Raw genomic sequence first — 23445 nt, forward strand, 5'->3', positions numbered from 1 at the left:
TGTTTTAATTCTGTTGTGAAATTAAATCAATGTCTCTCTTCCTATCTTCAAGTCTAGTTGTGTAGGCCTACTAATTCACTGCCGTTCATCGTGACCACTCCAGGAAGTATTGTACATCTTTTTCTATGCTTTTTTTTTTTTCAAGAAAGATCTTGAATTCACATTGTGTTCTAATATTACTTTGAAAAAGGTAGGTATTTGTTATTATATATATATATATATATATATATATATATATATATATATATATATATATATATATATATATCCATCCATCCATCCATCCATCCATCATCTTCCGCTTATCCGGCATATATATATGTGCACCATTTTAATTCAGTTTTTTATATTTAGATTTTTGTTATCACATCTTGAACAGACAAGACATTCTTAGACATGATGATCATCATACATATACAGTTATATTTGAAATAGCAAAAACGGGTGTGTAATAATTCACATTATTTCTTTATAGATTCATATCACTGGGAAACATATTGTGAAAAGTGCAACAACAACAAAAAAACTATTGTCAATGCATTCTTTAAAATGCTTGTTTATATAGAATAATCCCTAAATAAACAGCCAACAAAAGCCTAGACTAGCAAGATTACAAGCCCCTTTATGTATTCATCTGGTACTCAGTCTAAATTTAAATATTACAATGTATTAAGCCTGTTGTCATCTGCAGCAACATTCAAAACTCACTTAAGTCATAATTTAGAGATAAAAAAAATATATCATTCTTTTTTCCCTCATCCAGTAGATCAAGTAGTGAAAAAATGCATCCAGCACAAGGCATAAATTAAATATATGACCTTCTCTTGTGTGTTGCTGAATACACATATGGTTAAAGCTATTTAAAGACTAAACATAACAAAGAAGAGTTGGCTGTCAAACACATTCTCTATCCGTGATACTTTGACAGCTTAGTAAGTAATGTGAGCTAGAACAAAGTTGCAGTTAATGGAGATAAAGAAGTGCTGGTGGCAAAATGCACCCCAACACTTTCAAACCAATTATTCTCTGCATTAAACCAACTGATGGATCATTAACAACCTGCCTGGAGTTTTCCTTTCTGACACTTTCACACTTCTTTTTAGTCTCACACACATCTGTATCATTTGCAGCAGCTTGTTCACAACAATTTTGCTGATATTGTATTGTGAACAGTGATGTATAATTATAAAGTGGAGCTGCTTGATAGTGCACCATGTGAATACCATGGTAATAGGCTATATGACAATATATTCAATATGTTAAAGAGGGTCACTGCAGACACCCGGATCCAGTACGTATCCAGACCAGATGGTGGATCAGCACCTAGAAAGGACCTCTACATCCCTGAAAGACAGCCGAGAACAGGACAACTAGAGCCCCAGATACAGATCCCCTGTAAAGACCTTGTCTCAGAGGACCATCAGGACAATACCACAGGAAACAGATGATTCTTCTGCACAATCTGACTTTGCTGCAGCCTGGAATTGAACTACTGGTTTCATTTGGTCAGAGGGGAACTGGCCCCCCAACTGAGCCTGGTTTCTCCCAAGGTTTTTTTCTCCATTCTGTCACCGATGGAGTTTCGGTTCCTTGCCGCTGTCGCCTCTGGCTTGCTTAGTTGGGGTCACTTCATCTACAGCGATATCATTGACTTGATTGCAAATAAATGCACACTATTTAAACTGAACAGAGATGACATCACTGAATTCAATGATGAACTGCCTTTAACTATCATTTTGCATTGTTGACACACTGTTTTCCTAATGAATGTTGTTCAGTTGCTTTGACGCAATGTATTTTGTTTAAAGCGCTATATAAATAAACGTGACTTGACATTGGATTCTTCCTGTTAACCCTTTAGTGAACTCTGCCCCCTGCTGCAAGCTGAATCTATCACACAAGGCTGGTTGGCAGATATGGGGGTGAACATGGAGCCAAAAATGCACTCATGCATAGTGAAAAACACTTTAGCAGAGATTTGTGATGACTAGGGAAGTATAAGCCAACCCACATGTAAAAACTTTTTTTATTGATTGATTTTTATTTTGTCTGCAATTTATTTACTTATTAATACCTTTTAAACAAAGAGATGCAATAGATAAAAAATGGCCCCATAATGCTGAAAACAACCAATAAACAGTAGTGATTTTATTACATTACTTGCTTTTCTCAAATTCAAATATCTTGTCTTTTTAGTCTTCAACTGTTTCATTGCATTTTATGTCTCACTTTTTCATTTGTAGAATGGGTTTGTTTTGCTTTATAAATATGTCTGGGTTTAGAATGCATCTAATTAAAAATGCATTACTCATTAGTCAACTTGACTTTAAATTCCTCCTTACACTTTTAAATGGTCAAAAGAAGCAAAGCTTGAACTTTACACTTTGTTGATAAAATGATATAATACCTTAAGTCATGTCATCATAAATACATCATCAACAGTCGTATAATATGTTTTAATGCAGACAGTGCATGACAAAAAAAGGTTTCAAAATTGAAGTCCATTGCTTTCCAACAAATCTCCAAAAAGTATCATCAGATATTCTTGTATTCATTAATACATTGGTACTGTGTGATGAAATTGGGTGAAATATTGATGGTAATGTGAGTCGGGTCCTTTAGGGCAAACCAAAAATGTGCCAGTTGGGACCTCAACAGGTAAACATTTACAAAACTTTAAATAACTTTAAATAAGAACATATTCACTTCTTTATCAAATCGAGATATTCAAAAAACGTGGCACTCAGATTATTGTACGTTTTGGAGAAGCCATAGTTCTGACACAGATAAATACAAAACAATTAACATAAAAAATAAATTAAATCAGGTGTAAAAACTAAAATTGAGACTGACTTAGCAGAAGAATTGAAAGAAATGTATATGACCCTCAGCTAGGAAGACATAATCTGTGGGACCTTTAAGCCAAGAATCTCTCACAAAATTCCTCAAGAATATGTCAATATCTGTTTCACCCCAAAATCAAAATAAGATATATTTTTCTTATAGGAAAACGGGTTTTAATGTATTTTTGTATTACGGGAAACTAATGAGAACCATTATTATAAAGAATGGAGAAAGAGAGTTCTGTATAATAATACTGCATTTCTAATTCTTAATGATCTGAAAAAAAATGAATTGATATTCTATAAATAGGTTTCTTGTGCAAAATCTCTTGATTTTGGGGTGAAATGTGACGTGATTTCACGAGCTTTACCCTTACATTTTAATAACCATGTTCAGCAGTCAGGCTATAAGGATTTGGTGCAATTGTTCATCTCAGAAGACTATTTCAGGACTTTTGATATGTTTGGGTCCTGACTGAGGAGGTATATGCTGTATTTATCCATTTGTGCTCCTCAAGACAGTTTTCAGAGGCAAGGCAAGAAAGGCAATGAAGGCCTTAATGTTAGATTATGGGAGATCTCAGTTCACCCCTAAGGCCATAGGAAGACATGGGTATATTCAAATAAACACAACAATGTGCATAAAAACTAGTAGATAGGTGTATGAAGTACAGTGCATTCAGAGCATTGTCATGAGGAGAACAGATAGCAATAAATGGTTAAGGAATGTAACAAGTCTGTCAAGCATTTGCAATGAGCATTGCATGGGAGCTGAGTGCATAAAATTGACATTTTGATTCATGACGCTATGTCAGTGCATTTAAGACATTCTCCGAGTCTTTATGTGTTGACCGCAGTGATGCCCTGAAGGTTTGGTGAGAGCGATGGGCTGTGGTACTGAAAAGTCCATTTATAATGTACCCTTCTATCCCATATTCAGCACACCCTCCCCAGCTCTGCTCTCAGTTAGTGGGCATGTATGTCAAGGCCTTGTCCTATGAGGGGTTCAGCGGGGTGGCTGTGGGGCGGTGGATGGAGCAGCATGGCAGTGTGGGGGCCGGGGTAGGGGTGCAAGGATGGGCCGGCGTGCGAGTATCCCGGCTGGGGCAGTAGGGCCCCGGGGTAATCTGTGGGCAGGGACGGTATTCCCTGAAGTCCTGACAATGGAGAAAGAGAGAGAGTGAACGAAAGCCAATATTGACAGATAACAGGTATTTCAGATAGGGTGATGTTTCCTCATGAACGCTGTTCTCACCTGCTGTCCTAAGACCTAAATGAGACTGTGCATCTAAGCCATATCCTCCTAGAGCTGCCCCCTCCGGACTGTACGGGGTACTCTGGCCTGAGGAAACACACACAAACACAGATATGTGTCATTCAGTGCAGAAAGCCATGAATGTTCATTTACTATGCAATCAGACTGTAAAACAAAGTCATAGATAAAGAAACAAACACAAATCCAGAATAACTTTATTTTACCTGAGCGATTTGATTGGTCAATCATTGGCTGGACTATTCTGCGTCTGGCATTTATAAACCTAAGTGGAGACATCAAGAGCAAACACAAGATTAAGATCGATGAATGCATCACTAGGCATCTCAAGAACTCTAGCATTTAATGTTAATAAAATTAAAATATTTGAACTTATTTTACAGTACGAAAGTGTAAATACGAAACACACACACACACACAAACACACATATTTTAACTTTTAAATAAATAGCTAATTTAAAATAGCTGTGATGGCAGATCATGAGAGAGGTTGATTACTGGGGAAAGAGAGTGATTACTTACCAGTTGTTGACTTGCAGTATAGTGAGACCAGTGTCTTGAGAGAGCTGTTTCTTCTGTTCTTCAGACGGGTACGGATGCTGAGACAGGACAAAAAACGTAACATGATCAAATAAGTCAAATAAGTTATATGGAGTGCTGGGGGTTACCTATTTACATAATATTACTTTTTGGAAAAGTATCAAATAAATAATAATGACTTTTTCAAGAAAATATATTTGAAAAGGAAGTGTTTTTTTTGTGTGTGTGTTTTTTTTTTTTTTTGCAATAAATAACTATATAAAATGTATTTATAAGGTAACAAGTTCCTTAACACTAGTTATTGTTGTGCATCCCTCAGGAAGTCTGAGAATGCACTTTAATCATTCTTTATTCACTCAAGTCTGTTTGTACGCACATTGTTTTTATTCTTGCTAAAAACCTTATCCAAACCTTTTATCATGTCTTCTTTTTCTAAGCTCAGAATTGTTTTTCTGTCACTAATTTTAGAGCCTAATGCTACTGTTTCTCTCAACCCTTATAAATATGTACCATAGTAACCATATTTTTCTACATTTATGATGTAGTTTTTTCCATGGAACACAAAAGAAAAATGTTCAAGTATATTTTTTACTTTAAATTAGTTGTTTTTTTCTCTCACCGACAGGTGCTGGAAGAGCCAAGCTCTCATAATGTTTGTTGCGACTTTGGGAAAGATTCCTCTTTTCTTGTTTCGTCTGTCTCTATCCGTTTCATCTTCTTCTCCAGTGCTGGGAGATGCTACACTTCCATCCAACCCATCACCTGACACAGCACAACACACAAGCATAATTAAATACCTTGTTGGATTGAACTGAAAATACAAAACAATATGTTTTTATTTCCAAGATGATAACAAGATGCCAGTAGTTGAATTAAACATGAAACAATGTAGCTCTTATCACTGCATATAGTTTACACAATTCCCATAAGATTTTTATAAGACGGTATGCAAAATAAATGCTACACTTCACTATAGCACTTCATTTAGAACATTGAGTGTAAACTGATAAGTACCAGCATCGCTGCAGTTCTCTGCGCTGTGTGAGGTGAGGCCACAGGAGGCACTGGGGGTGCCTGAGGGGGTCGACACACAGTCATCCGGGTCTCGCAACCAAGAATGATTCTAGATCAGGAAAGACAGACACAGTCAGACACACACACCCAGGAAAAGGGAACAATTAGCTAGAGTACCTGATAAGTGTCCAATGTCTACTGACTTACTTGTTCTGACAGATTGGTGCAAGAGCCAGTGAAATCTTCCATGTCAGATTTGGATCCGCCCTCTCGGTCCTCCAGCACCAAATCAGTGGGCATCTTGCCTTTTAGACAGGTGATGTACCGGTTGCAGAAATTATCACAGAGGTCATGAACCTATGAGAGACAAGTAAAGATGTCAGGCTGTCAAACATATCACTGACATTTATAAAGCTAATGTTCAATGAGCTCTTTCAATGAGTACTGCGAGAATAGCCGTCTATCTCTAAAAAGAATGTGAGTGTGCTATTTTGTGTCACTGAAAGCAAACCTCCAGTGCCTCATTTTGACATGCCATGTTTGAATATAAGGAGGGATGAATGAGATTTTATGAAGGATATCCATTTAAAAAATGAAAAAAGATTAAACGAGGTAATTAAATTATAACAGAAAAATCACACTCTAAATAAAAAAATGTGTTATGACAATGTCGTGTTTTTAGGACATGTACCTGGATAATACAAGGGTAAGTTTTAAAAACATACCTTTTCTAGCTCTAATAGATGAAACCTTAGAACCTGAATGGCTTGGATCATCTGTGCAAAGAGATCATGTGATTAAGAATGGTGACAAATTACACAAAGCCATTTATTAAAAAAAAAAAAAGCTTACATATATCTTACCAGATTATCCAGTTCTGGATTTGATGAAAAGATAGGTTTCTCTGATCGAATCTAAAATAATTAACAGAAAAACCATTATGTACTGAATTTGATGCTAGATGTTTCTGCAATCTGTATGAAGCAAAAAAGTATACACTGAAAAAAGTTATAAGTAAATTTACTTAATTTTTATTTGGCAAGTTTTTGCACAAGCATTTTTCAAGTAAATTTAACACATTTGGAAATTAAGTAAATCTACTTATTACTTTTTTCAGTGTACAAGACATAAGACATAAGCCTGTTGTCTCTGAAGTAGATATTGAATAACTAGAAGTTGAAGATCCCAGTCTATTGTGTTCTCTGTACAAAAGGCCTATAAACTGTCAGACTTTTTCAGAAGTTTTTTAAACTTTCAAATAAGGCTTTGGCATGACAGAATTCAGAATTCAGAAGTTTTCTGGTTCAAATGTACAGTTATATGAATATATTTGAACTTTCATTCATTAAATGCTACTTTCTTAAATTCAAGTTAGAATTATAAAATCTGCATCTTTTGCTCTACCTCAATGCCAATTCATTATAAATTTAAGAATTTAATTTAAAAGTCATAAAGGTCTGTAAACAGCATGACAATGTTTGGTTTTGGAGTGTGCGCTTGGCTTTAACATGATTGGCTTGGTTACTCACTTGTTTGGCAAAGGCTGCGATATCATCATTGAACGATTCAGAGGAGCAGACATCACTGTAATTGGTCATGTTTGACATGGAGGTGGAGTCTCGTGGGGAGCAGGTGGCAAGTTCACACTTTTCAAATACCAGAGCCAGGAGTGGAAACAGAGGATGACTGCAAACAGATACATATGTACGCTCCAAGTAAGAAAACACTGCAGGGTAAGAAAATGCTACTCAGCTAACGCTGCCTAAGAATGACTGATATGAAATAAAAAATGAATGCCACCAAAATGAAGTGGATATAACTTGAGTATAATTGTTTATCTGACCAATGGGAATGTTCAGAAAACCTGAAAACTGACCTTATTTTTTGCAATTAATTTGCAAAAAGTCATTAATCGTTCTCACGTTTGCTTTTTTTTAAATTGTGAAAGAAGAGTTTTTTTTTTTTTTTCTAAAAATAAATCTTTATGTGAGAAAGTCAAACATATAATTGATTCCATAATTCTGATCTCTTACAGAAATTGAAGTCAATATATATTAACACATGCAGTGCTCATTCATGTTTCGTGGGAGGTAACAGATGGTTAAAGTAACCAGACTCTCACCCATAGATCTGGTCCCGGTGGTGTTTCAGGGAGTCAGGCACAGCGTGGCCATAGTGAGGTGGAGGAAGTGACCTCATGGCATCCCTGTAGTCTCCCACAGGCATGGCGTCAGAGCCTGGGTAATGCACCAAGTCCTCATACTAGATAAGCAGAGATGTGACAAGATAATTTTAAAAGAAAAGACGTTGCCTGATTCAGCCTTATGTGAGATGCATTATTGCATCTTGCATTATTGACTTTGACAATCAGTATTGTATAAAGCACTATATAAATAAAGGTGACTTGATTTGACTTGACTAAATGTGCTGTGTTTTGGGGGGAATTTATTATGATGTATAAGTATATACAGGACTGACAGTTCATGTGAGGAGGTGCGTTAGCAAGGGGCTGTTTGAAGTCTCTGCTAATTGTATCTCCTCCTTAATAAACACTGGTTGCGGGGAGGCTTTGATGAGCGATTTTTCAGCGCACCGAGCAACATTCACCCAGGGACATAAACTCCAAAGAAAAGCTTTCCAGCTGATTTATAATTAACAGACTTACATACAAATACATAAAATCATCCAGCCTTCATTCACACTAATTAGATGGGCTTACAGTCAGCTTTCTGATTAATGCTGTTGTCAGATAAATGATCAGAAAAACAACATAGAAGAAAAAGACTCACAGAATGCTTTCTGAATAATTAATAATCTGAAAAAAATCTGCCTGCAAACCTATAAATTTTATTTGAGCCGTTTCCAATGACTGCTCACCTATTATTGAGAAGCAAGCTGTATCATTCATTACTTAATGCAAGCCACTTCTGCAAAGTACATTTTACTAAGAAATAAATAAAGGATATAATAAATCATAAATCAGGATTTTCTGTAGCATATAAACTCGATATTTAAAATTATTATTAGGCCTTCTAAAAAGATGGGCAATTTAATAATTTAAAAATATGGCAAACACATAAAGACACAAAACATCCAAAGTCTTGCATGTGATACATTTTGTCAGTACTTTAGCACTTTAAAATAACTTTAAGTAAAACATAATAATAATAATAATTGAAGTAACTAACATTCATCATATAATGCAAATACATATAAGAAAATTTGTGAACCAAAGTTTGATGATTTTTCTTTCTATTGATGAAAATATAATCAAACTGATAAACATATATTGATTGATAATCACATAATTATTAGTAGTGTAAATTAATTATTATAGACAAACTACAACCGATTAAAAGCAGTAGAATTTCAAGCAGACTGGATGTAATTAAATATAAAGGGAATTACAGTATATATGTCGTAGTGTTGCTTTTTCTAAATAAATGAGTATGTATGTGTACTTCACAACCTTAAAGATGCAAACATCATGTAGAAGGTAATAGAACAAAAACATAAACCCACATATTTTGTGGGACTTACACATATAAATGTTTTATTTTAAATCTAACAGGCTTTTACTGGAAATAAAAACACCAATCAGTGTAATTGAATTTCTTGGATTATTTTACACAAGGAGGAATATTGCCGTACAGATAAAAGGGCTTATATTTGATATTGAATAGACTTGATTCCAAATTAACAGGATCATATAACTAATATTTCTAAGTAGATGGAAAGCAACAATAATTTCCATTAGGCAGCTGACTGTAGCACAAAGGTTGACCTATACCTACTGACTTCGCCTTACAAGGGCCTGTTTGCTATTTTATTACACTCCATCTGATGTTTGACTTTTATTATTCTACGGAATACATGTAATTGATTTGAACATGGATAAAGCTGAACAGCTAAGTGTACAAGCACCTTTATTTACTCGACTGCCTTTTTAATAAATGTAAGCCCAGATGAAAACATATAAGTTAAAGTTTAATCTATTTTTAATTATTTAAATGCACATTAACTAAAGAACATTAATTAAGCATTACATAATGGAATAATGTTCATTACTGACTTGGAAGTTGGAAGCCTAGTGTCAGACAAAAATCTAATAATTACGAAATAAGATTGAATTATTATTTTTATTTTTTTTAATACCATAGCTGCTTGTACACATCAAGAGTTATATTTAGAAATTAGTTTTTAATATCCACATGATAGCATCCTTCACATCAAAGTAGCAGTAAAATGGACCTGGAAAATCAAGGGAAAAACAGGACCTACCCTCTTCTCCATGCGATACGGAAGCCGAGCTCACACACTCACTGACGGATGACAACACGCACCAGAGCGGCAGATCAGACGCACTCTCTGCAAGAACTAAAGCAGAAAAACATTGAACCAAAACTAAAAAAAACTAAGCATGCATTGTAATGCCTGATACCATATTCAAATTCTGGTCCAAAAGCATTTTGGGCATCATACAATAAATGCAAGAACATGAGTGGATAAGATTGCTTTTCTCTTTAAAAGTATCCATAAAAATAACAGCCTAAGTGCTGAGCTAGAGTGAATGAGAAATCCCTATAATAATATTACCAGTATGCACATACTAAATGTATAACAATTTATTATATCCATGTAAATTATGGCAATGGAAATTGGGTTATATAATGGATATACTGGGATGTGATGAGAAGGCGTAAGGATACCCCACCTTAATAAGAATGTAGCAGTAGACGCGTGGACCGGGCCGAGTATCCAGCATTAGCGGCGCGTTTGATATATCGCGTCCTTTCCGCTCTAGCGATGTCCATGAAGCGACGCGTTGGGCTCAAATGTGTCTCTCCACAACGAGCGATGAAGCTTTAAACCAGAAAGAGAGAGAGATGGAGACTGGGAGTTGTTTAGGGGGTCAAAACACAACGGGGTCTCTCACCCCCACCTCCTTATCACACACGCTCGCGCATTACAAACACACACATACACACACGCAGAGCCTTTCGTTTTATCTGAAGGACTCTCTCGCACGCACACACACACACACACACACACACACACACACACTCACACAGACCGTTCTTACCGAGTTTCATCATCATTATTCCGGTGTGAAATCATTGTTGTCTGATTATAGGTAGGCTATAGGCTATTGTGCAATCTGGAGCAGATCTGTTATGAAGCATGCACTGAGTTGCACTTGTAAATTTACACTCTTGCGTTATTCTCCACTGCATACTCGTCACATAGGCTACCACAAAAAAAAAAAAAAAAAAAAAAAAAAAAAAAAAATATATATATATATATATATATATATATATATATATATATATAGTAAATAAATAAAAAGTGTTTGTGGATTTATATCGCTTTTTAAATTGGATAGGATCCATATACTACGTTTATATCTTTCTTGATTGTAAATAGTGGGTGAATACGTGTAAGAAATTAGTATAATACATGATCACCCCCCTCCTGGGGGGACAGTAAAAGCTGTATGGATTCAAATGAAATTAATAAATGAAAACTGAGGTTGAAAAATAAACTTTTAATATAATATAATTTGATTTACATTTTTATGTATATTCTTTATATACAATATTCCATAGCTCACTTTGTTTCTCTTTTGTGGCCAATAAAAACGCTTACAATTAAACAAGGTGAACTGGGGGGGAGGAGTTAAGGGCGGTTGATATACAAAGAAAATCATTGAACAAAATAATGTAAACAAAATAATAACACTAATAACGTGTTACAATTCACCCAGTGGTGGGATAGGATGTAACAACTGCATTGTTTGCACTTGAGAGTATAATCTAAAAGTTGAAGACAATTTTAACTTGTAGGAAAAATGTAGGAAAATAGAAAGATAGATGGGGCGATTAAAACTTAAAACGTTTTTACATTTACAGACTGTTACTGAAGTGTTACTGAAATTCCATGTACTGTAGAGTTAAACACCTACAAAATGATTTGAAAGTGTAGCTTGTGCTATCTTCCTTAAAAACAAATACTTTGTTTGGCATGTAATTTGCAGTAATGGAATTCTTGTGTGTTTCTTAAGTGTCAAAATAATTTCAGGGACAACATTATGCTGCAGAAAATAGAAGAGAAATAAGAAAAAATGCAATCAAGTATCAATCAGCTGTTATCACTGCCAATAACTGCCAATTGCCAATTTAACTTACTATAATAAATAACAACCACATTACCATGTAATTGCTTTAATTGCAGGACAAATTACAGCAATATGTTTGTGTTATTTATGACTGTCTTATTTTAGAACCATAATAGGGGAGACTGGGGCTGTTATGTGGAAAAAAAATAGAATATATTTCCAGCATACACACTTAATAAAAGAATATTAAGACAATTTGTAAATTATATAATGAAGATATGTTGTAACTGAAAGGTTGATTTAACTTTTTTCAAGACAGATTATTATTGTTTGTTTGTTTATTTATTTGCTGCTTACAATTGAAGAGCCATTAAAAGCCTATAAAACATTTGGAACACAGTGTGCGCGTGATACGTGAATCGAAACCAATGGGCTTTAAATATGTAGTACCAAGCAGCATAACAATCAGTTTGAGCAACCTGTAACAGGAAAACAGTTCCACGGCGTCGTCTTGTGTTGTAAATCACCCTTAAATAACATAATAAATATTCCACACGTCCCCCGAACTGTTCTCCCGCTGAGTGAGCCCTCAACAGGCGGTCAAGACTTCAATCACCGTGGCCCTCTGCAGCGCGCTGCGGCCGGACCGACGAGCTCGGTGGGCGGCGATGGGCGATCGGCGTGACATAAGCGAGGCAGAGGATCAGGCGATCCTCGTCCTTTCAACACCATGGGAGGGCACTGGCCAACAGAGATGATCATAGCTAAATAAAGGCATTAACAGCAGAACAACAGTGATTGTGGAGACGCTAAAAGGAGCAACGCCCTTTGAATGCGGCCTTTAATCGGGTCTTTCCACATGTACTAATGCGTTGTCATTTATACAGTAGGCTACATATGTAAAATGATCGGTTGACATGGTATAACTTTGACATTAATTGTGTGTTTTTGTGGGAGTGAAATTGAGGGCAGGTTGTGTTCAGAGAATAAGCTCATTAGTGTTCTGGTGTTAGGCATCTTGGTGTGATTTTTTTGTTGTTGTTGTTGTTTAATGTGACTATTTGTCACTTCCTCTCAAATTGTGAATGTTTGTTCAGTGGCATTTGTTACAGTATCTGTTCTAGGTGTCTGCGAGTTTACGTGCCATATGAGAGGCATTCGGTCAATGCCAAGGCATCAAGGAGCCAAAAAACAACAACTAGTGACTACTATTTGAGATGCAACAAAACTTTATCTTTCTTATTTATGCACTGTATAATAATGTTTAATATTTTTTCAGACCTTACTGACCTTATGGCCTGTCCATTTACAGTTTATGATGTTAAGGAACTGACTTCACAAACTCACACAATCTCTTAGGCCTGACCTTTGACATCTGGATCTATATCTGCTGTTGTGAGCATTGTGTATCCCTGAGGGAGTCGTTCTCTGGTATCTGTTCACCCCAAATCCTCATGTCAAGATCTCGCTGTCAATTTTTGGTGCCTTTTTATGCTTCTTATATAGCCCTTATGGCACTGCTTAGCATGCACTTCGGAAGTTTGATTTCAGTAAAGCAATAAGTTGTCTTTTAAAATGTATAAACATTTTGCAAGTCAGACTATAGCAGACAGTGAGATTGTAGCATTTAGCATGTGTATTAATCAAACAACAATTGGCCTTGGCATTTGCAAATACTCCGAAATACAGAGGTGATGTGTGAAATGTATTTATTTCAGATATTATATTTTGCATATATTAATTTATGCATTGTGTCATGTACTGATCACAGAAGGCCACCTACACAATCACACACAAAAAGATGATATTAATTGTAAACTTACTGACTGCATCACTAGGTTGAATCGCTTATGCTGTAGCATTCTCTTTTTAAGAAACTGGCTTTAATAGGATGACACACAACAAGTGCTAGTAGCTAAACATTGTGACTTCTAAAATCACTTGTTTTATTCAAGTAAAAGCTTTTAACATCACAGAACCAACCAAGGAGTTAAATTAGACAAAAATAGCTCTTTAAAGGGGGGGTGAAATTCTCATTTTCACTCAATATCCTGTTAATCTCGAGTACATATAGAGTAGTACTGCATCCTTCATAAATCCAAAAAGTCTTTAGTTTTATTATATTCATAAGAGAAAGATAGTCTGTACCGATTTTTCCCGGAAAAACACGACCGGCTGGAGGCGTGACGTGTGGGCGGAGCTAAAGAATCAAGAGCGCGAATAGGCTTTTGCGTTGAGAGCATGTGGAAGCTGTGACATTACCGTGAGAGACAACCCATCATCCAAAACAAACCATGGCTTACAGTCAGATTCAGCCATTTATTTATGATCCAGAATCAGATCCAGAGGCTGAAACTGAACGAAAGCAGCAGCAGCAACGACTCGCTCCGAGCGGGGCTCGAACCCGGGTCTCTGGCATGGGAGGGGACGCACTGACAAGGAGGCAGAGATATTTGAAGCAGTTTTACTCACCGCCTGCGGTTCCAACACACGATCGTGACCCTTTTTCCTTGGGATTGCATCATCCTTAAGAAATAAACGATACGCAAATCCGTCGTCAAACTGGGCCTTGTGAACAAGCATCTTCGAAATGCAGGGAACAAACAAAAACACTTGCACAACTCCGTTGATGCTCTGTAAAAATAAACTCCATCCACTGGTCCCTTAATGCTGGTTTTTTTTTGGTAATCTGTGCAGGGTTGTCTTGCCCTGGCAACCAAAAACACACTTCTTTTGTGACTTTTCGCGACGCTCTCGCTCTGATCAGTGAAATGTCTGTGCTGCTCAGCCTCGCTATACGGGAGCGCGCGCTCTTCCGGCAGAAGTGCCTCAGGACCCATATAAGAAAATTCCGCTGCATCTAACGTCACACAGAGCCATACTCGAAAAAAACTTTCCGAAACTTGTGACAAACCGGAAGGAGTATTTTGGGAACAAAAATACTCCTTCAAACGTACAACTTAATTTTTGAAACTTTGTCCATGTTTAGCATGGGAATCCAACTCTTTAACAGTGTAAAAAACTCAGTATGCATGAAATAGCATCCCCCCCCCCTTTAAAGTGCCCCTATTATGCCATTTTTATGGTTCCTAATATTGATTTGGAAGTCTTCTACAATAGGATTATGCATAAAAGGTCAAAAATGCTTTTGTTTTCTCAATATATGCATTTAGTATCACCTAATGTTCCAGCGACTCTCAAATGATTTGTTCAAAGTAGTTAAAAGATTCAGTCTTTCTTTCCATGAGCCTGCTCTGCTCTGATTGGTCAGATGGCCTAGTCTGTTGTGATTGGTCTACGGCATACAGCGATGTCGGAAACAATACGCCTATTTCAGTGGTTCTGTATTTTGAACGCTCTATAGAAAACATAACAAAACACATATATATATATATATATATATATATATATATATATATATATATATATATATATATATATATATATATATATATATATATATATAAACATACATTATTTATCATATTTACAGGTTGTGATTCAGTGGAGCAGCTGGTCCGTCTTTCAGCATCCAGTGTTCTGTGAATCCCGTGTTAAACTCCCCAAGATCAGAGAAGCACTCATCAGCAGAATCAATGACATGTTTGTGGGCGGGGTCAAGTTGTTCGCAGTCGGCCGACGTAGAACGTAAGGCTCACATTAAGCAAATGTGTTACCGAGCAGTAGACTCCCGCACTCTCTTGTGAAGCCCATATGGAAGTGACTAAAACTGCAATTCATCGACTGGCCACTTGAGGCTGGCTGCAAAAGGGAGTCAGTCCCATCAACTCCGCATGTTAAAATGCGATTTATAGGACAAAAAATCATGTTTACAGCCTGGTGCAAAAAAATTATGTTGGAATTTTACCCTTCATGACAATTGTGAGGGTGGTGAATTTTTTTATTACTAAACCATTTCAATTATATTAAGCCTTAAAGTTCTGCATAATTAAGGGCGTGGTCACTTGAGTGACAGGTGGATTGCCGCTGGCCCACTCCACCCATGTTTGGTTTCAAAAACTCTCTTCGGAAACCTATGGGTGATGTCACGGACACTACGTCCATCTTTTTATAGTCTACGTGTGTTACCCCATGACGTGTAGCCATCACGGAAGTTGAATTTGAATGACTTACAACTTGTCTAGGCTGTACAGAGTCGATTTGGGAGACAATACCTTTATTTATCATGCACTTTCAGCTTTACAACTTTGCAGATACAGCTACATCACACACTGCATAAAAGGCAATATTGGAATAAGCACTTAAAGGAAATAATTTCAGCTTACTACTTTTTACAATGAACAACACAAGCAAAGTACCCTAGCTTCCACCCAGAAACTACATAGCAGCACACTCAGAACTCCTTAGCATCTGGAAAGCAATGCATGGCGACTCATTTTTCACAATTTAAAAACCTAGTTTTTAAATAGAGATTAGAAGATTTGTTTAGCCTTATTGTGTAGTCTGTTCAATGGTCGATATTTTCCCTTTTCTTTCTTCTTCTCTTATATTTGTGTAGTTCTTCTTTGTTATTTCACAAAATTTAGAAGCAAAGAACCCATAGCAGACTTTTTTGTCTTTTTCTAGACCTCTAAGTCTGTCTTTCTCTTCATCCTCAACTCCCTCAAACCCCCCCCCCTCCCCCCTCCAATGGTCTTCTTACAGATGGAGATTAACTCCGAGCCTGAGCACCATCCGTTTCCCTGACTGTTTGTTATTAAAGAGATGGATGGTAGCTTGCAGTGCCAGCCCGTCACAACCGCAATTACAGCAGGGCCCATGATAGATAGAGGGAGAGAGGGAGGAGATGGAGAGAAGGAGATAGAAAGAGAGGCATCTATCACGCCCCTTAATCTACCTGTCACTCCGGGGGGAGAGGCAGGAGAACAGAGCATAGGGAATGAGTAAAAGAGAGAAATAAAGAGGAAAGATTTTGGTCTGGCTTATACTGCAAATAGTTCAGCTTTGCTTTGTATTCTATTTAATTGCAGAAAACATGTAAAATACTTTCAATCATAATTTTAATATTACATATTCATGTTACAGAAACTACATAATTATATGTAGGAACTAGGACGCTGAAGGATCAGTTTAGATATTGTGATATTTTGTCACTAAATGCAAATAATGAAACACAACTAAGATCAACTTTTAAAAGTCCTTCTGGAGCATCAGTGAATGTTTGAATCTTTTTTTAATAGTTGTGTTTGATTCCCTCAAATGTCCTCAGTCTGAAAAGATGTATCTCAAAATCATAAAGTCACTGCTGGAAAGGATTCAAATATGCAAAGATGCTGGAAAACTGAAAAATCTGCAGGACCTTAAAGATTTTTTTGAACGCTGCTCAGTTTAACTGTTCAGAACAAACAAGGGACTCATGCACAACCATCACAAAACAGAAAGACAGTCGAGGATCATCAGGTGACCACACACAGTACTAAGAACCAAGGGTTCCCAAACTTTTGAGTAGGGCTATTTTAATAATTTCAGCATTTTTTTTTTTGTCTTGTGGATTAAATGTTAATATCTTTTATGTACAATATCTTACTCAGGACAGTACTAAATAAAATATAACATGCATTTAGTATGATCTCTCTTATTTTTTGAAAATTACTCGCATTTTCACAGATTCTGCAAGGGGTGCCCAAACTTTCGAGCCCCACTGTATATGCATACGTTTGGTGTAATGCAATTCTTTTCTTTTCTTTTCTTTTCTTTTCTTTTCTAGTGTTACAAAAATTTTATGAAAAATCCAAGGTTCTCCCATTCCCAGCTCTCCCTCTCATCAGTCCAGAGGAATGAAGGATGGGGTGGAGGGATTAATACTCTTCCGCTGGCCACTGAGATGATGGATGGACAGATGTGGAGAAGGACAGAGGGAGGTAAGAGAGAAGGCCAAGGGAGGAACGCTAAGCCAAGTGCTCGATAAATCTAATGGAAAGGCATGCTTTGCATCAGGCACTGACAGACTGTTGCAGAGGTGTTATGATGAAGGACTGGTTTACTGTTTGCTTATTGGACTGAATTTCATGTTTTTGCTGTATGTGAAGGAAGAGGAGCTCTCAAACTTTTGTCTTTGTGCTTCGTGTTTTACTGTGTGAGTTTATGAGTAAACACACAGATTTTCTGAAAAAAACTGCTGACCTGGGAACAGTTTTTAATTGAGGAAGGGTTTTAAATGGGGCTGCAGTGTTTGAAGTTGCCAGCCAATAAATACATAAATAATTGACAGAATACAGTAGGAATAAGAATTTTTCTAAATCGCTATTCTGATATCAGCATTTTTTGACTGGGACATTACTGACAAAATCAGCTGATTTGATTCTGAAATTATTATGGAGATTGTAATACTGTCCAGTCTAATCAACAAAATTATTTTACAGTTGTTTTATGTATTTTTTTCAGTTGCTAATAAGCGTTTACCAATACTTAAATTACTTTTTCTAAACTCTTAACACAGCAACACAACTACAGTACATCACACGCTTAGCCAAATAGTAAATTTTCTGGCCAAAACCACATTTAGTTAAATAAATACAAACTCTTTCAAAATGCTGAATACCTTTTCCTAACATATACTAACTCTATCAAAACACAGCAAACACAATTCAAAATCGAGTCATTCGGACAAAAAAATTGCACTACTTTTCTATCCAATAGGAATATATAGAACATTGACTGGCAAAATACTAATATTTGATGGCTTGACAAAACTGCATTACTTGAAAAACAAACAAACATAAAAAATATAGAGTCCAGCATACATTCTTAACCCCTCCTTTATCTCTTCTTCTCCCTTACCTATCTTCTTCTGATCCAACTACTCCTCTCCCTCCTCCAACTATTCCTCTTCATCTCCCAGGCATTATTTTTTCTCTCTTTGATTATTTGTGGCGTTCTGCATCCACAAAACCAATTCAAAGAGGTATTTTTTTTACTCTATGTTGAGGTAATGTTGATGTAATGTACACTGTAAAACCCGACAAGTTAACTTAACTCAAATCGTTTGAGTAAACCGATTGCCTTGACTGTAATACCTGACAAGTAAACTTAACTCAAACGGTTTGAGTAAACAGATATCCTTAAGTTATGTTAACTCAAACCGTTTGAGGAAACTGATTGCCTTAAACCATTTAAGTTGAAAAAACTAACAGTTCTGAGTACTCTGAACTTAATTCAGTTGAGTTCACTGAAAGAAGATATACATTGCAATTAAGTGATTAAGTGATTAATTGAGCTTTAGTGATGAACACCTGCTGTTAACAAACATAATTACTGAAGAAAAGAGAGAAAGGAACAACAGCTGACTTCAGACACAGCCTCACTCAAACCTGACAAGTTATGTTAACTCAAACTGTTTGAGGAAACCGATTGCCTTAAACCATTTAAGTTGAAAAAACTAACAGTTATGAGTACTCTGAACTCAATTCAGTTGAGTTCATTGAAAGAAGATATATATTGCAATTAAGTAATTAAGTGATTAACTAAGTGCTGATTGAGAATTAGTGATGAACAGCTGCTGCTAACAAACAGAATCACTGAAGAAAAGAGAAACACAAGAACTACTACAACTGACTTCAGACACAGACTTAGATGACATCGACTGAAATAAAATACATGAAATCTCTCAAGATCCGATTAAACAACCCCACAAACAGCATCACCAGCTCCACTTATTAATAACCAGACTGACTTTATTTCTGTCAGACGTCTACAGAAGATCTTATTGAGAATGAACTAAGGTTTAGATGTTGATTTATTGTTTCATTTGAAGTAACCATGTTAGAGATCAGTGTTTGCTTTAGTTGGGCTCTTGACCCTTGATTTCTGTCTTAGTCTTTTTTCTGGCTGTTATAACCGTGTGTTTCTAAAACATATTTGTTGTAACTCAAAAGCCCAGAAGAAATGCCATCAGGTGTTAACCTGTACCTAGGTGTAGGTTGTTATATTTTATATAGGTGATGATAATTATTCATTATTATTCACAAATATTGATCTGTCTAATCGGAGTCTAATCTCTGAGGAAACAAATGTGTAATTAGTAGAAGAGGACCTAATAAAAATGACACTAAGAGCCAGTGATTCTGTGATAGTTAATATAACTTCATAAACATTTTGTACACATACATTTGTCTTCTATTCCAGCAACTGGTCAAACACAGACATCAATAATCAGAATATGAACCTCAACAATGGTGACAAAAAAACATGCTGCAATGCAAAATATTGTAGTAAAAATACTCATCCATGGCTCCCAGCATGCTCTGCAGCATTTTTTTTTTTTTTAATGGTCACCATTGTTGAGGTTCATATTCTGATTATTGATGTCTTTGTGTGACTGTTTGACACTGTAGAAGACCAAACTGTTTGGAAAGTCTTTGTATTAACTGATTATTACAGGACCACTGGCTTTCGAATCACTTTTACTATAATAAATCAAATTACACAACACTTATTTCATCAGAGATTAGACTCCTAGCAGTTCAATAATTGATGATTATCATCACCAATATAAAGTAAAACAACCTACATCTAGGTACAGGTTAACACCTGATGGCATTCCTTCTGGGGTTTTGAGTTACAACAAATGTGTTTTAGAAACACACGGTTATAACAGCCAGAGAAAAGACTAAGACAGAAATCAAGGGTCAAGAGCCCAACTAAAGCAGACACTGATCTCTAACATGGTTACTTCAAATGAAACAATAAATCAACATCTAAACCTTAGTTCATTCTCAATAAGATCTTCTGTAGACGTCTGACAGAAATAAAGTCAGTCTGGTTATTAATAAGTGGAGCTGGTGATGCTGTTTGTGGGGTTGTTTAATCGGATCTTGAGAGATTTCATGTATTTTATTTCAGTTGATTTCATCTAAGGCTGTGTCTGAAGTCAGTTGTAGTAGTTCTTGTGTTTCTCTTTTCTTCAGTGATTCTGTTTGTTAACAGCAGCTGTTCATCACTAATTCTCAATCAGCACTTAGTTAATCACTTAATTACTTGAATGCAAAGGTTTAAAACTTACAGGGTTTAAATCAAGGCAATCTGTTTACTCAAACGGTTTGAGTTAAGTTAACTTGTCGGGGTTTACAGTGTAAAGTAATGTAAAGAGCATCAACACCTGTCTATTCCTGCAACTGAAAATGGAATCAGCTATTTCTAAATATTTTAGTGATCTGTTACTTAAAAATGCTTATCAGTTGTGACAATAGTTTATATATTGAGATATTTTTCAATACTTTTGAGTTGCTATTGTTGCAGAAGTAGAGGCTTTACACTATATTTAACGTTTGGAACATTAGGTCTTCATTTCTGTCATGCTGTGTTTAAGCATTTGTAAAAAAGATAAGAAAGATCTATGATTTTGAAATGTAAGCATTTTAGAAACATGTTAATTTACTGAATATTGTGTGAAAACAACATGATTTGTGTTAAAGGAATGGTCACAACAGACTGATGTTGTGCTAATTGTGTATAGCGTTTTGAAAATGTGACTACAGATTAGACAAAAGCAATTGAAAAAAAAAAACTGTATTGTAATTATCACAGCAAAAAGTATATTTTCTATTATATATATATATATATATATATATATATATATATATATATATATATGCATCTCAATAAATTACAATGTCGTGGAAAAGTTCATTTATTTCAGTAATTCAACTCAAATTGTGATGCTTCTTTATTAAATAAATTCAATGCACACAGACTGAAGTAGTTTAAGTTCTTCACTATCTCAACAATACTACAATACTTCATAGACCAATAAAAATTTCTGATTTTTAGTGAATAGTTGGCCTTCTGCAAAGTGTGTTCATTTACTGTACATGTACTCAATACTTGGTAGGGACTCCTTTTGCTTTAACTACTGCCTGAATTCGGCGTGCCATGGAGGTGATCAGTTTGTGGCACTGCCGGAAGCCCAGGTTTCTTTGACAGTGGCCTTCAGCTCATCTGCATTGGAAAATGAAATCAGCATCTTCAAAATGCTGGAGGAAGGAAGCATGACGTGCTCCAAAATTTATTTATAAACTTGTGCAGTGGCTTAGGTTTTTAAAAAAACACGATGGACCAACACCAGTGGATGATATTGCACCCCAAATCATCACATACTGTGGAAACTTAACACTGGACTTCAAGTAACTTGGGCTATGAGCATCTCCATCCTTCCTCCAGACTCTAGGACCTTGGTTTCCAAATGAAATACAAAACTTGCTCTCATCTGAAAAGAGGACTTTGGACCACTGGACCACAGTCCAGTTCTTCTTCTCCTTAGCCCAGGTAAGACGCCTCTGACGTTGTCTGTGGTAAGGAGTGGCCAAATTCCTTGACATGTCTGTGTGTGGTGGCTCCTGATGCCTTGAGCCCAGCCTCAGTCCATTCCTTGTGAAGTTCACTCAAATTCTTGATTCAGTTTTGCTTGACAATCCTCATGAGGCTGCGGTTCTCTCGGTTGGTTTTGCATCTTTTTCTTCCACACCTCTTCCTTCCACTCAACTTTCTGTTAATATGCTTGGATACAGCACTCTGTGAACAGCCAGCTTCTTTGGCAGTGAATGTTTGTGGCTTACCCTCCTTATGAAGGGTGTCATTGATTGTCTTCAGGACAACTGTCAGATCAGCAGATTTCCCCATGATTGTGTAGCCTTGTGAACCAAACTGATAGACCATTTTGAAGGCTCAGGAAACCTTTGCAGGTGTTTTGAGTTGATTAGCTGATTGGCATGTCACCACATTCTAATTTGTTGAGATCGTGAATTGGTGGGCTTTTGTTAAATGTGAGTCAAAATAAGCACAATTAAAACAACCAAAGACATAAACTACTTCAGTCTGTGTGCATTGAATTTATTTAATACACAAGTTCCACAATTTGAGTTGAATTACTGAAATAAATGAACTTTTCCATGACATATAAGCACCTCTTAAAGATTTTAAGCTCCATCCACTAAACTTGGTGCAGTCCTTCGGTTTGTTCTGACTTACATATTGTCTAACAGATCAGACTTTTTGCTTTTTAGTGCAGGGATCAAATGGGCCACATGCAACTATCTTACTCTTAATGCTGTATAACCTTGAAACTTATACTTTAGGATTTGTCAATCCAACATTGTTTTCAATTTTCTTTGTGATAGCATCCTGTTTCATGATAAAGTAAAGTGTAATTAAAATCTGTTAACTTAAAAACTGTAATAGGACACAAGCAGATCTCTTCTTGACACGGGACGTGTCTGAACCACATATTTGGATAATGTAGCATGCCATCCCTGTTTAGACAAGTGAGTGTACTTTTGTTTCAGATCGCATGTGTGTTTTAATCAGCATCTGTAGTCATCTGTAAGTGTTGTTGTGCTGTGACCAGTGATGGGAATAACGGCGTTATAAATAACGGCGTTACTAACGGCATTACTTTTTCCAGTAACGAGTAATCTAATTGATTACTCTTCTCATCTTAATAACGCCGTTACCGTTACTGCCAAAAAATGCGGCGCGTTACTATAACTGATGATGAAGCTGTTTTTTTTTTTTTCATCAGACCAACTAGATCTCTGAGCGAGAGGCAAATACTTTTTTTTACTGTTCTTCCTTGGTTAGTGGGCAGAGCACGAGACAAGCGCATAAATGCTGACGATTGGCTGAGGTAGAGTAAAATTTCATTG

The 23445-nt window shown here is 36.2% G+C and overlaps 1 protein-coding gene across 2 annotated transcripts; it reads right to left on the reverse strand.

Moving 5' to 3' along the window:
* Positions 1 to 2437: 2437 nt before the first annotated feature.
* On the reverse strand, positions 2438 to 10850 carry LOC128029412 (homeobox protein meis3-like). 2 transcript variants are annotated; one of them, XM_052617194.1, is made up of 14 exons: positions 10754 to 10850; positions 10385 to 10533; positions 9952 to 10047; positions 7793 to 7932; positions 7200 to 7356; positions 6534 to 6584; positions 6396 to 6446; positions 5878 to 6027; positions 5671 to 5779; positions 5276 to 5418; positions 4639 to 4715; positions 4323 to 4381; positions 4099 to 4185; positions 2438 to 4000 (listed from the first exon to the last, which is right to left on the reverse strand). In XM_052617194.1, exons 3-14 carry the CDS (start codon positions 9961 to 9963, stop codon positions 3810 to 3812), a joined length of 1227 nt encoding a protein of 408 aa, XP_052473154.1. In that variant the 5' UTR covers positions 9964 to 10047; positions 10385 to 10533; positions 10754 to 10850; the 3' UTR covers positions 2438 to 3809. The 2 variants fall into 2 exon arrangements, with proteins under 2 accessions (XP_052473154.1, XP_052473153.1); XM_052617193.1 differs by lacking the exon at positions 10754 to 10850 and having other exon boundaries at positions 10385 to 10656.
* Positions 10851 to 23445: the final 12595 nt, after the last annotated feature.

Source organism: Carassius gibelio, chromosome A15 (assembly GCF_023724105.1).
Source record: "Carassius gibelio isolate Cgi1373 ecotype wild population from Czech Republic chromosome A15, carGib1.2-hapl.c, whole genome shotgun sequence".
NCBI classification, from domain to species: domain Eukaryota; kingdom Metazoa; phylum Chordata; class Actinopteri; order Cypriniformes; family Cyprinidae; genus Carassius; species Carassius gibelio.

Bases quoted from the DNA above. Each gene is read 5' to 3' on its own strand.
- LOC128029412 (XM_052617194.1), bottom strand. The intron at 6,585-7,199 runs GTGAGTAACCAA...TAATTATTTTAG, and splicing joins TCGCAGCCTTTGCCAAACAA to ATTCGATCAGAGAAACCTAT. The intron at 6,447-6,533 runs GTAAGATATATG...CTCTTTGCACAG, and splicing joins ATCCAGAACTGGATAATCTG to ATGATCCAAGCCATTCAGGT.